General features: G+C 44.9%; 1 protein-coding gene across 1 annotated transcript; it reads left to right on the forward strand.

The window, feature by feature from the left end:
- The first annotated feature begins 5,959 nt into the window (after window positions 1-5,959).
- On the forward strand, window positions 5,960-11,115 carry Aard (alanine and arginine rich domain containing protein). The gene is made up of 2 exons (XM_036208482.1): window positions 5,960-6,465; window positions 10,148-11,115. The coding sequence occupies exons 1-2, from the start codon at window positions 6,124-6,126 to the stop codon at window positions 10,301-10,303; spliced, it is 498 nt and encodes a 165-aa protein (XP_036064375.1). The 5' UTR covers window positions 5,960-6,123; the 3' UTR covers window positions 10,304-11,115.
- Window positions 11,116-13,317: the final 2,202 nt, after the last annotated feature.

Genomic DNA, 13,317 nt, shown 5'->3' on the forward strand with positions numbered 1-13,317 from the left:
TCCCACAATCCTGGCAAATCAAGTGACGAAGACAGTGAATGGCTTTTGGCATTCCACAAGCGGAGGGGCTTGTTTGTTAGCTGTTAGTTAACCAGAAAATGAAAGGGCCATGGGAGCCACAGAGTCTTGAAAGGACCAAACGATTAAGCTATTCGTGAAAATATTACAAATATTTATTTTAAGGCTTACAAGGAACATTCTCTTTTCTCAGAAGCCCGGAGAAATATTTGTTTCTTTTTTTGCAAGGAGTGCTCAAGGACATTCTGTTTGCAGAGGGGACAATCAGAGTTTACTGTTTATGACTAATTGTCATAGAGGATGGCTAAAGATGTGACTTTGGACAGGAGGCTCTGGGCACTGTTAGAGGACATGTAAAGGAACTAGGGTTTCCCAGGGTTGGGTGACCAGGCAGAAACATCCTGTTGTAGGTGTGCTATGTGAAGGATGTAGACGTAAGCTTTGCTCATTATTTTCTTCATCATTTGTCACAGAGATAAATGGTGATTTTAGTAACCAACCCATATCCTTAGAGGGATTCAGAGATGGAGTGTAAAGAATTCTCAGCTTTGGTTTGGACCCTGAACAGTAGACGTGGGAAGCATGATGTGTGATGTAAACTCCTCCTCATGTCCAAAAGGACACAGAGAAATGTCTTCAGGGCAGAAATTTGATGGCAATGAAAAATCTGCCCAGGCAACAGCAATTCATAATCGGTGCTATTTCGGGAAGTGTGACAGAGGGGCAATCACATGACCCTTGGAGCCATCAAGCCATGAGATCAAATCCTAATTCCACCATTCCCTTGCCTGCTGACTGTCTCATTCCTGTCAGCTTGCTGTCCTTGGAACTGAGGATGTGACCTGACCCCTCAATTGAACTGTGGGACCCACTCTGAATGAGTGCATTGAAGAAACACAGCACAGGGACAGGAGTTGCTTCTTTGTTTGTGAGATGACCCCCTGTTCTTTTCAAGAAGACTTAACCCATCATTTTGGAATCATTTGGGATACTCCACGTTTGTTTCAATGCCAGGTTGGTCTGTGAGCTCTTTCTTCCTTATCTGCCTGCTTATTTTGCTGCCTCATACATTGATATTCCTTTTCAGGGGACAGCACAGCTGGCTGATGTATGACCACAGTGTCATGAAAGCCACGGACTACCATCGAAACCATCTCCATACTCACATAGAAACTGAAGAAGAATAATAAATATTGCCCCTCCCCCTACACTGTGTGAGTGAGTGTGTGTGTGTGTGTGTGTGTGTGTGTGTGTGTGTGTGTATTCAAGAAGTCTTGATTGATTGCTCTTCCACCTTATACCTTGAGGCAGAGTTTTTAAAGCAAACTCAAAGTTTTCTTACACAGCTAGTTCCCCTAGCCAGCTTGCTCTGGGGACCCACTGTCTCTGCCTGCCACGGGTGGGATTACAGGTGGGCTGCCGTACCTTCTTGGCATCTGTATGAGTTCCGGTGAGCCAAACTCTGATCCTCTTGCTTCTCCCCAGCCCTGTTCTTGTGTCTTTATTTTTTCTTTTCCTTCTTCCCTTCCCTTCCTCCCTCCCTTTCTTTTCTTTTGCTTTGTGTGTGTGTGTGTGTGTGTGTGTGTGTGTGTGTTTGGAGACATGCTTTCACTAGGTAGCCCCAACTACCCTAGAACTCTCTATGTAGGCTAACCTCAAGCTTGGAGATCCACCTGCCTCTGTCTGCTGGGTGCTGAGATTAAAGACATGTGCCACCTCACTGGGCCAGTTAGTGTTTTTAAGCTACTGAATTTGGGGTTAATTTATTATACCCCATCAGATAAGCAATATTTTACTTTTTTTGTTTTTCGTGACAGGATTTCTTTATGTAGTACTGGCTGTCCTGGACTCACTCTGTAGACCAGGCTGGCCTCAAACTCAGAGATTTGCCTGCCTTTGCCTCTTGAGTGCTGGGATTAAAGACATGCGCCACCACTGCCCAGCTTAACCGATATTTTTCTAATTGCAATGTCTGTGTGTGTTATACTTACACTTCATTCACTAACTTTCAATTTACCTTTCCAGTGTAAAACAAAACAAAACAAAACAAAAAAAACTGTCTTAAAAGTCAAAGCCACAATAAATAAATAAATAAATAAAAAGGGCTGGAGAGATGGCTCAGAGGTTAAGAGCACTGATTCTTCCAGAGGTCCTGAGTTCAATTCCCAGCACCCACATGGTGGCTCACAACAACCATCTGTAATGAGATCTGGCACCCTCTTCTATATACTAAATAAATAAATCTTAAAAAATGGTCAAAGCCACATGTCAGTTGAAAAATATATAAAATAATTAATATGTGATAATATATGCTTATTTTAAAAATAATGTTTTGTGTCTCTGGTTTACTATTGTAGCCTGAACATCATTTATAATATTTGATGCTTAATAAGACATTAAATAAACATTGTTAAATGAATGAGTTTGTTTCCCCAGGTTCTCTGGTTCTGGAGGCAAAACCACATCTTATTCATTTTTGTATTTCTCTCACATGGTACAGGGCTTAATACTGAACATGTACCAATCACTCTGTTGAATTAAATTGAACTTAACTGAAATTCTTGTTGAAGTAAATGTTCTGGAAATTCCAGTTAAAAGTCATGGCAGAACACTCATTTTAAACATTTATAATGTTCATTGTCTAGGGCTGGTTTTCAAGTTTCATCAACAAATCACCAAAAAACAAAACAAACAAACAAATACCCAAAAAACTCTTCCCTATGCTCACAAACTACTAACCTTATCATTTACTGTTGGTAAGTGGTAGACTCTGTGGATGCCTGGTGTTCTCTCTCTCTCTCCCTCTCTCTCTGTCTCTTTCTCTCTCTCCCTCCCTCCATCCCTCCCCTTTTGTCTCTCTGTCTCTCTTGCACCTCTCTGTCTCTCCCTGTCTGTGTTCTACGTGCATACATGCACATGGAAGCCAGAGCTCTATGTCCAGTGTCTTTCTCGGACATAGCTTAATTTTTTTATTAACTTTTTTTCATTTATTTTACATTTTACAGTTTTCCCTTCCTTCTCTCCTCCTGTTCCCTCCCCCCACCTCCTATCTTACCTGTTCCCTCCCTGCCATCCATTCCTCCTCCATCTCTGTTCAGAAAGGGTAAGGCCTCCCATGGAAATAAACAAAGCATGGCTGTCGTTAGAGTTTTCCTGCCTGGCCCAGAGTCAGGACAAATCTCTCTCACCTGCCAGGCCCATAGACGCTCAGACCCAACCAAGAAAGCACACAGAAACTTATATTGTTTACAAACTGTATGGCTGTGGCAGGCTGCTTGTTATCTCTTTCTATCTTAAATTAACCCATTTTTGTTTATCTATACTTTGCCACATGGCTTATGGCTTACCAGTGTCTTTACATGTTGCTTCTCATGGCGGCGGCTGGCGGTGTCTCCCTCCAACCTTCTACTTCCCAGCATTCTCTTTTCTCTTGTCCCGCCTATACTTCCTGCCTGGCCACTGGCCAATCAGAACTTTATTTACACAGAGCGATATCCACAGCACATGGCACATCAAGTTGAGGAGGGACCAAGCTCCTAGCCCTGCATCAAGGCTGGGAGAGGCAATACAGCGTGGGGAACAGGTTCCCAAAAGCCAGCTCATGCACCAGTGGGTCCTGATCCCACTGATAGGAGCCCCACAAACAGACCAAGCTACACAACTGTCATCCACACGAAGAGGGCCTAGGTCGGTCCCATGCAGGCTCTCAAGCTGTTGGTCTAGAGTCTGTGAGCTCCCACGAACTCAGATCAGTTGTCTCTGTGGGTCCCCTTGTCATGACCTTGACTCCCTTTGCTTGTACAATCTGTCCTCCCTCTCAGGGACAGGGCTCTCAGAGCTGGGCCCAGTGCTCCACTGTGGATCTCTGCATCCATCTCCATCAGTTACTGGATGAATGCTATCTGATGACAATTAGGGCAGACCCCAATATGATTATAGGGGTAGGCCAGTTCAGGCACCCTCTCCACTATTGCTAGGAGTCTTAGCTGGGGTTATCCTTGTGGAATCGAGGGAGTTTCCCTGGCACCCGATTTCTCCCTAACCCCAAAATTTCCCTCCCCATCAAGGTGTCTCTTTCATTACTTCCCCCTCTGTGCCACCCCCAAACCGTCTAGCTGAACTTTTGAGACTATAATACTTAATTTGCCAACTATCAGGTATTGACCTTGGCGATTATCTGCAGTGGCTGGGAAACCAGAATTCCTTATCCAGTGAAAACTGAGGCCATTTCAGCATAGCTGGATTTAATGAGCTCAGAGAGTCTGAGCACTTGCTCAGTGCAATTCTCTCTCTTTTTGGGAGGAAAGTATATCTCAGTGATTTGAGTGTATAAGCCAGTCTCACAAGCCAGACTTCATAGATATGAATTCCCAGCAGGCCATTTGGGTTTGTGACTGACTCTTTGGTAGGAATGCATATGAACTTTTTGCCTCATGTTTCACGTTTGAAAAATATGAAAATTATTAGTATCGATTTCACAGGGCAGTGCAAAGATTACATTGGTTAATACATGAATTGCCTGGCATATAGTAAGCACTATAATAATATATACTATATATATACTATATAGTACATAATAATATATACTGTGTAATATAAAGCATATAATGGACTACAAATGAGCTCTTGTTGTCTTTTATACCTACCATCAACACTTCAGGCAATGGATGTGAGAGGCCGGCTCCCACTTTTTCCCTAGGCTACTCTTGAGGACAGAGGGATGAGAAATATTTAGATAGAAAGATAGAGGGCATAAAAGACAGAAACACAGGAGAGCCTCAGGAGGGCCTGGATCAGCATCCATTGACCCCTTCTGTCTCTTCTAAAGTGCTTTTTATAGGAATGTCAAGGGGTGCAGCAAAAGACCTCCCCCAGCACAGCAAGGTGCAGACCCTTCCAATCACCTGGTGACCACACACGTGGTCAAGCGATCCTCTAAAGCAGCCCTGCCGGTAAAGCAAGCTCAGATCTCACTAGGAAACCTCTGTGGGCCTCCACACATGGACAAATCTTTCATAGAGGAATCCTTAACTCCCTGGGGAGAGTACTGTGTGACCACTGTCTGCCACGGTTGTTTCTTCTTGTAACATTTGTCTCTGATCACAGAAGTTTCGACACTTTATTCCTGTGAAGAAACTCCCAATTAGCTCCAAAAGAGGCAGTAAAAAATGCCTTATATGACAGATAATTATTATCAGTTCACGATTACACTGGACTGGGAATTATATAATTGTACACTTTGGAGTAAGGGATTTTGTTTGTTTGTTTGTTTTTGGAGACAGGATTTCTCTGTGTAGTTTTGGTGCCTGTCCTGGATCTTACTCTGTAGACCAGGCTGGCCTCGAACTCACAGAGATCCGCCTGGCTCTGCCTCCCGAGTTCTGGGATTAAAGGCGAGCACCCACCACCACCATCAGCAAGGGAGAGTTTTGACCTTTCATTTTAACCCTTTCATAGCCGTGGACAGGGCAAGAAGTAGCCAAGAACAGAGAGGAGCACCGAGTTTCACAACTCCGGGCCACGGGGATCGTAGAAAGATAACTAGAAAGTTTATTCTAACTTGCAGACTGGGCCGAACTTCTCCCTCTGGGCTGTAGGCAGTTCTTGGGGATAGGGGATCAGAGGGGGCATCTAGACTTTCTATCACACCTGGCGCAGTGTTAAAAGTTTAAAAAGCCAGAAACTATTTGAAAAGTGCACAGTACTAAGAAATAAGGTAACTGGGAACACTTTGTGTCAAATATCCTTTGTTGCCCTGCAAACCTTCAGCTTGTTCCTCGGCTTCCACCTGCATGGGTTGAATGTTCCAGTCTCCATCCATTCTCAAAGCCTGAGTTCTAAGGAGCTGGGAAAAAACAAAACGAAACACGAAACGATCCAGTAGGAACCTCTAGTCACAAGACCTCCTTCCCTTGTTGCTATGAGGCAGAGAAGACAAGAGATGGACAAGAAGCAAAGCAGCGCTCTGAGTGGCCGGACAGTAACAGCGTCCACAGCCAGGGTCCTGCCTGTTCCGTTAATTGCCCCCGCCCAGCCCCGACTGGCTTTAAAAAAGCTCCAACTTGCAACCAAATCCCCAGTCAGAACGCCGCAGAAAGGACCGCGATGGGCTTGGGTGACTACAGCCACTTCAGACAGCGGATGTCCCGGGGACTCCACGGGGTCTCGGGCAGGGCTGCCCTGTGGTCCCCAGCCTTTCATCCGGTGCGCCGCATCCCTTGCGGCACTTGGCGCAACGAGGCGCAGGAGCAGGTCCGGGCGTCCAGCCCGGTGCTGGATCACCTCCGGCGACAGCTGGAGCGCGCCTTCCAGCGGGCGGCGGCACGCGGGCGAGCGAGGCGCGCGCGGGAGGCGGTGGCGGCGGTGGCGGCGGCGGCGGCCGCAGCGCGGGAGGAGCGGACCCGGGCGCGCATGGAGTGCGCGCTGGCCCGGCTGCGCGCGGAGCTGGTGAGCGCGGGCTGCGCGGCGGGGCTCGCACTCGGGAACCGAGGGTTCGCACTCCAGAGCCCAGCGTAGCCCATAGGAGGACCCCCCCCCCCCCCGGGGCGGGGGGGGCCCGCGAGCTTGCTGCTGGGGTGGGGGATCTCTCCTGGGCGCCTGATTTCCTGGAGACTCGGTGGGTGTTGAGGCCTCCTTGGGTCACAACTCTATGGAGCAGGGCTTGGCCTACAGTTCAGGGACTGGCCCAGACTCGGGAGAGGAGCCCCTCCCCAGTCCGTTTCTGTAGTTTTCTATCCTCTCATCTAGAAGCTTCCCCATAGCAAACTCTTAGTCTGAATATGTTGAGCGTGAGGAGACGGACGTTTCAATGAAACCGACAACCTAGATGGATAAAATGAGTGCATCAGAAAGAAACTCTAAGTCATGCCTATTATTTTTATTTTATCCCTTGCTAAGAATTCAGAAAAGGACTGGGCGTTTAACAGGAAGGAGTGTATGTAGATACTTTAGATGACTTTTTTTAAATGAAAAAATTAAATTAGGCAATTTGAAAAGGACACAAGTATAAAGAACTCAGACTTTAAAATGGCGACGCCTATGAATGTTGCGTAATGGAGACTTGTAAAGTTCTCTGCATTGAATGCGACAACTACCCACTCCTGCAGAACACAGTTAAGAAACCTCAGCGGGTGATCGATTACATTTCTGGTTTTAAGAAGGGCAACATGATAGTAAATCCAATTTAACCGTATTAGCGATCTGAATTTGATAAGGAATGCATTATGTTTGATCTAGCGGTATTATGTGGAGCACCTGGTTCTCATCTAGAATCTAAGAAGCCCAATGGGGATGAGGAGGCCGCCTTGTTGCCTGGTGAAACCACCTCCCTGCACACCAGGAGGTTGATGCTGTGGGCCAGGATGCCTGGGCCTGGCCGAAAACTCTATGCTGCTACTTGGAGACATGTCACCCCCTTCCCCCACCTGTTGATGACTCATAGCGAAGTCATGCTGGACAAGCTCTAAGGCACCTTTAACCTTAGCATTCCAACAAGTTGCTTCATCAATAGGAGGTTTAGGCAAGAAATGTGTTATGGGTCGGAGAAGGTAAGGAATTACAGGCTCTGCTAATACTTGCTGGCCCTACAGCTTTGGAGAATGTGAATTAGTAGACTTGAGTTTGTTTATTCATCTGTAATGTAGAGATAATCTCATGAGATGACTGTAATTATATGAGATAATATTATATGACATGCCTAGGCCATATGCACTTTATTGACTGTTGTTATTATCATAATTATTATAGGTCTTGGAAACTAATTGTGCCTGAAAAGACAAATAAGAAAATACCAAGACTTGAGATTGAGTCAACAAGATGGCGCTTTAGAGGCTCTTGAGGACAGGCCTGAAGACCTGAGTTCAATCCCCAGTTCCCAGGAGGAGGCAGGAGAAAACCCATTCCTTGACCTGCACTGTGGTACAAGCATGCATGCACTCACACATGCAAACAGAAGCATGCACAAGTAAAGAAATGGGAAAAAAAAATTGAAAAGGAAGTTAGAATTTCTGGACAGGAAGCAGGGCATTTTACACATAGACAGTTGCTATTTTCTGGGAGTGTAGGTCCTGGTCCCTATCTTCAGGAACTCCCTAGTCCATGTACCTGATCTAAAAAAGAAGCAGAGGAGTGGATGATACTTAGCTCAGCATCATCACTACTAGAAGCAGTTTTGATCTGGGTCATTAGCTAGATCTTTATGGGAATTAGAGTTCCCATGTATGGAATGCACAGACATCATGAATTACAACGGAGTTTATGTAAGGGACAATGATGAGCAGTCAGTCATGTTATGTATATTATGTTCTGTTTAGTTTACCAACGATGTCGTTAATTTCTGTGTCCTTGGACTGGATTTCTGGAGTCAAATCTAAAGTTTCCTCTGTATGTAATCTTTTTTGTTCATCCCTCAGAGAAGTTTTGGGACTTTCATAAGGCTCTCAAAGGGATCCATGATGAAAGAAGTGTAAAAAACACAAGTGTTTGGGTTTCCCAAATAAGTGTGAATTACACATGCTTTACTTAGATGGGTGAATCATTATCAATCATTTTCCCCCTTGATGCTCGGCACGATGGAGGACAGACACCCTTCACCTCCCTGATCCATCCCTTCATTCACTGTGTCTTTTAACAAGGACACCCAGACCGTCCCATGGATGCCTAGGCAGTGCGCTCGTAACTGAGAATGGCGTCACTAAGGAGCAGCCGAATTCCACTTTCAGCAGCATCAGTATGGTGTTGTCTGTATGTTATCAGAGACATGTCAATAGAATGCTGTGGAAGCATGTCTGAGAGGCAACCATGCCTGGCCATGATTACAAGAGGTTTTCCTGGAAGTGTTGATGTTTATTTGCATTCCATGGAAAGAGAACTGGCAAAGAGCGTCTTAGAACAGAGGGGAAGGATGAAGGTATGTCTCAGCACAGCATTTCCTTGGAGGCCAGCAAGGTGTCTGACCACCTGTGATAGGAGCCGGCATGGAGACAGTGCTAGGAAATGAAGCTCGAAAGGCAGGGCCTGAGGAACACATCAGAGGACAGTCTTGGGGTGGATTATGGGGGCTGTTTGTGGCAATGGCTGTATGATTTGTTTCTGTTTGTTTGCTGGGTGCCTTGGATGGCTGTCTCTAACATTTCTAGTTCTTGCTTCCAGAGACGTAAGAGTTCCAAGTGCAAAAGAATAAAAAAATAAACATCAGAGGAAAATAAAAAGATACCCCGGCCTAATATTTTATTTTGCAAACTGAGGAGGACTCACCAATGCAGTATTTCCAGTTTACTATTACAGTGCCCTAGTTTATCCTGAGGGCTACTGTGGATGAATTCATAGAGGGCGGTACACAGAAAACATTATTTCACAAACTGCATTAAGCATGACTTCAGTTGATGGAATATGCAAATAGTTGCTCTTTAGCTTTAGGTTATCATATGGCTGGACCACACTTTGTTGGTGGACTGCCTCCTAAGTAACCTGTCCTTGGAGATGTAATTTTTTAAATTTTATTTGAACACATGAGGGCCTCATAAATTCCTGTTGGAGGAGGTTATGAATCAGCCTCAATATATAACAGGCTTTGTTCTAGGGGAAAAGTGTTAGATTGTATAAGGACACATAACTATACATGTGCCTCTGAGGTGTCGTTATATGTTTTTACCCAGCAGGGAGGCCATTTAAAATCCTGAAAACTTGAAATGACAAGTAATCAAGTAAATGGGCCCAGATCCTGAGCACTCAGGTGGCCCCAGGCAGTTATCCTGTGGCTCAGAAAGCTCATAAAGATAAATGATTTCACTGTGATCACACGCCATTGCCTGAAAACAGCCTTCGGTGCATAGGTATTTTTCACACCGACAGCTCTGTGCATCAGCTGTTTTTGTTTTCATTTCAAGGCCATTTCAAAAGCTATTTATTTATCTGGATTTTTACCTTGTTGTAGAAAAAGCTACTTTAATAGCCAGAGCCAACAGTCAGAAAGGGAGAATAAGATGAGAAATACATCTTTCTTTCTGTCTTATTTTCCTTTCCTACCTACTCCTTATTTCTCATGTCCAGTCAGAGAGCAGTTTCATTTGATCTATTATCTCAAACTAATAAAATCCCTCCTTTTTCTTCTTTTCCTTTTTTCTTCTAGCTGGAATTGCGTTTCCAGAACCATCAGCTGGCCCGAACTTTACTGGATTTAAACACGAAAATGCAGCAGCTGAAGAAGCAGCAGGACCTGGAGCGTGCATCCAAATCCCAGAGCCCGGAAGACGATGCCATGAATCCGGAGTGTGGAAACGCATAGTGGAAAGCCCAAGCGCGCATCTCTGAAGCAGTCCCGAACCTCACCATAACACAAGCGACTCTGAAACCATTCTAGCATTAACAACACTAGCCCCGCTGTATGTGTGCTCTGAGGGACATTCTGTCCAGCAAAAACTTAGGTGTAAGGAGGAAGTGGGGGGAAAAAGAATCTAAGAAAGGGGAGAGAGACATTTCTTGAAGTTTAAAAAATATTCATCCATTGGACTGACTGGTTATTGTTTTAGTAGGAGGAAGGGGAAGAAGGATGAGAGGAGAGAAAAAGGGGGAGTTGAAAACCCAAAGCATTAAAGACTGCCTTACCGCCAGCTTACCTAGCCTTGCACATTGCCTCCTTATTACCTTCCATTTGTAGTTTTGTGCAGACTTGCAGAATCCGTGCTTGCTTTTACTTTATTTATTTTTGATCCATCTAGTAGTCAATCCAGTATTCTTCTGACTTATGAAACGGAGAATTACCAGTGCCTGGATTCCAGCCACGCCCTCCATGTGGCCAGCATTAAGGGTGTCTCGGTTTCTCGCTGGATGTAGTCATGGACTCCAGGCCTTGCTGTCAATGAAACACGAGATGCATAATTATTCTCCTAAAATCTCTTGCCTCAGTTGATTCAAGTTTGAGTTTCATGATGTACACCCCTAAATTCCCAACTAACATAGTTCTTTGGTTCAATTAACTTAGGAGTTAAAATGGTTCTTCTCGTTGAATTAAAAGATCTCATTGTACCCCAAAAGTGCTGCTCAGTGCAAAAGTAAAATTAATAAAAATAGTTGCAGACCTAATTGGTGTTTCTAGTTGTTATTATCTATAAAATTATGCCAGTGTGTGTAATTGTAGTTAAAATTAAAATTAGTTCTTAAGACAAAAGACAGTAGCCTTTTTCTTAAAAAAATAAATGCTAGGATTGGTGTAGTGAGGCTTTGGTAACTCTCCCGCCTACAAGGTGGGGGGGCCAAGACAGGAGCCCTTAAGACCCGAGATCTGGATGTGCCCACTGCATCTTGGCAATGTAGCTTAGCCTGTGTGAGTCCCTGGGTTCAAGCCCCAGTACCCCAAAATAATTTAAAAAGAAGAAGGAAAAACAACTTGTCTTGTAAGGATTGAGGGACTGTCTGGATCAAGTTTACTTTGTTTTTAACCCTTTTTGCCCATAAGTAAACTATTCTAACACCTACGTAATTAATCTTTTTTCCCTGTGAGACTGGGATTCACTGCGGACATTGTTGATTGGGTAGCAGGTGGTGCGTGTAGGGATACATGATGTGTGGCTGCTTTTTGTTGTTCGTGTGTGTGGGTGCCGAGGATACCCTTCAGATATCGGTCCTATCCTTTTCACCTTGTTTGAGACACAGTTCCTCTACACTTCAGCATGTTCTCCTGTCTCAGGCTCCAACTCCCCACAGAGCACACTGAGATGGTAGATGCACATGCTACCACATCCAGCTTTGGGTGTGTATTCGAGTGCTGCAAGTATGCCTTTCCACACTCAGCTATCTTCTCAGCCCAATTTTACACAAATTTTGATGAAAGAGTTGGCGACATTACTTGTGTCTCCTTTAATTTCTTTTTTAAAACGTCAACTTAGGTGCAGGAACAGTCATTCTCAAGTACATTGTTAGGCTACTCTTTATAAATCATCTGAATAGTCATTGTATAAGCTTGATTCCTTACAGAGTGCAGAACACTGGCATTGGTTAGTACTCAGTTATATAATTTGGTTTCCCTAGTAATGTCTACTGACATAAAAAGAAAGAAAACCTGAAAGAGAATTTTGAAAGTTAGCATATTGGTAACTTACATTGTCGGACAAAAAGGGTAAAATGTTTATTATTTTATTGTAAAGCTTTGTCACAAACATTCCCCCCACCCCCCACATCTTCAGGGATAAAACAATGGGCCACTATGTCCTTTTAGGGGCCATAGGTACAGAAGCAGAATAAACTCTTGGTCTCGAAGGTGTCTTATTTATGGAAGTCCTAAATGGCAGTTGGCCTTTGACTTTGGCAGTGCAGCAGGAAAACGCCGTAGGTGTTTGACTCACGGGGCCCTCTCATCACGTGTTTCTGCTCTGTCACCCACCTTTGTTTTTTAGTAGTAACAGAAGGCGCGATGGCTTTCCTGCCTTTTCTTTGCAATGCCGCGCAGCTGTGTGCTGTTGGCTCGTTGTACCGTCACCGCACAGTGGAGACTCATGGGAAGTCATCAGGAGAACTTTTCCAAGAGGCGTGAGGATGGGCCACCTTTTCGGGGTTTAGAAATAAGCCAGGGCCACAACAGTGTGACATTATAAAGACATACGCGATGGAAGCAACCAAGACGAGTGCCAGCTGGAGTGGAAAATGAGAAAATAATTATAACCCAAATTATGCAGCAGGGAAGGAGCCGCTGAAAAAGCCCAAGAAAGGAAAATGTTTACAACCAGGGTGGATAGAGGGGCCAACAGAGTGATACTAAAAATGAGTTTGTGGAGGAAAATATGGTGCTTGGGTTTTTCAAATGGCCCCAGTTTCTCGCAGTGGTAAATTACGGGGTGGGGGGATAAAGCCCCATCAGCAGGCAATGGTCTTTTTACTCCACGTTAGCACCCATCAGCGAGAGGCGCCAAGTGAATTAAGACAATTAGGAGTTTTGCACAGGTTGTTAGGCATCACATTCCTTTACAGGTGGCCTGCATGAATCATCCTTGGTTTGGCTTGCCAAACTACTTCTGGAACAGGTGCTGCTGCAGGACCCAGCCTGGGGACAGACAAGTCGGCTGTGGAGAACCTCAGGAGAGCTGAGCTGGCACTAGTGTAATTACGAGGATCCTCGTTCCCTTGTCCCTTTCTGGCAGGGTCCAGTGCCCAGCATAGTCATCAACTCTGTTTATTTACCACTATAATCACGGCCGACTCCCCGTGGGTCCGGGACTTGGCACAAGGCTCTCAGTGTCAGCTGCTTTCTCTCTTGCTTTTGCGGTTGCCGTTGCTGCCGATGCCTCTTTACCCATGCTTTCAATG

The sequence above is a fragment of the Onychomys torridus genome, chromosome 16 (genome assembly GCF_903995425.1).
Source record: "Onychomys torridus chromosome 16, mOncTor1.1, whole genome shotgun sequence".
NCBI classification, from domain to species: domain Eukaryota; kingdom Metazoa; phylum Chordata; class Mammalia; order Rodentia; family Cricetidae; genus Onychomys; species Onychomys torridus.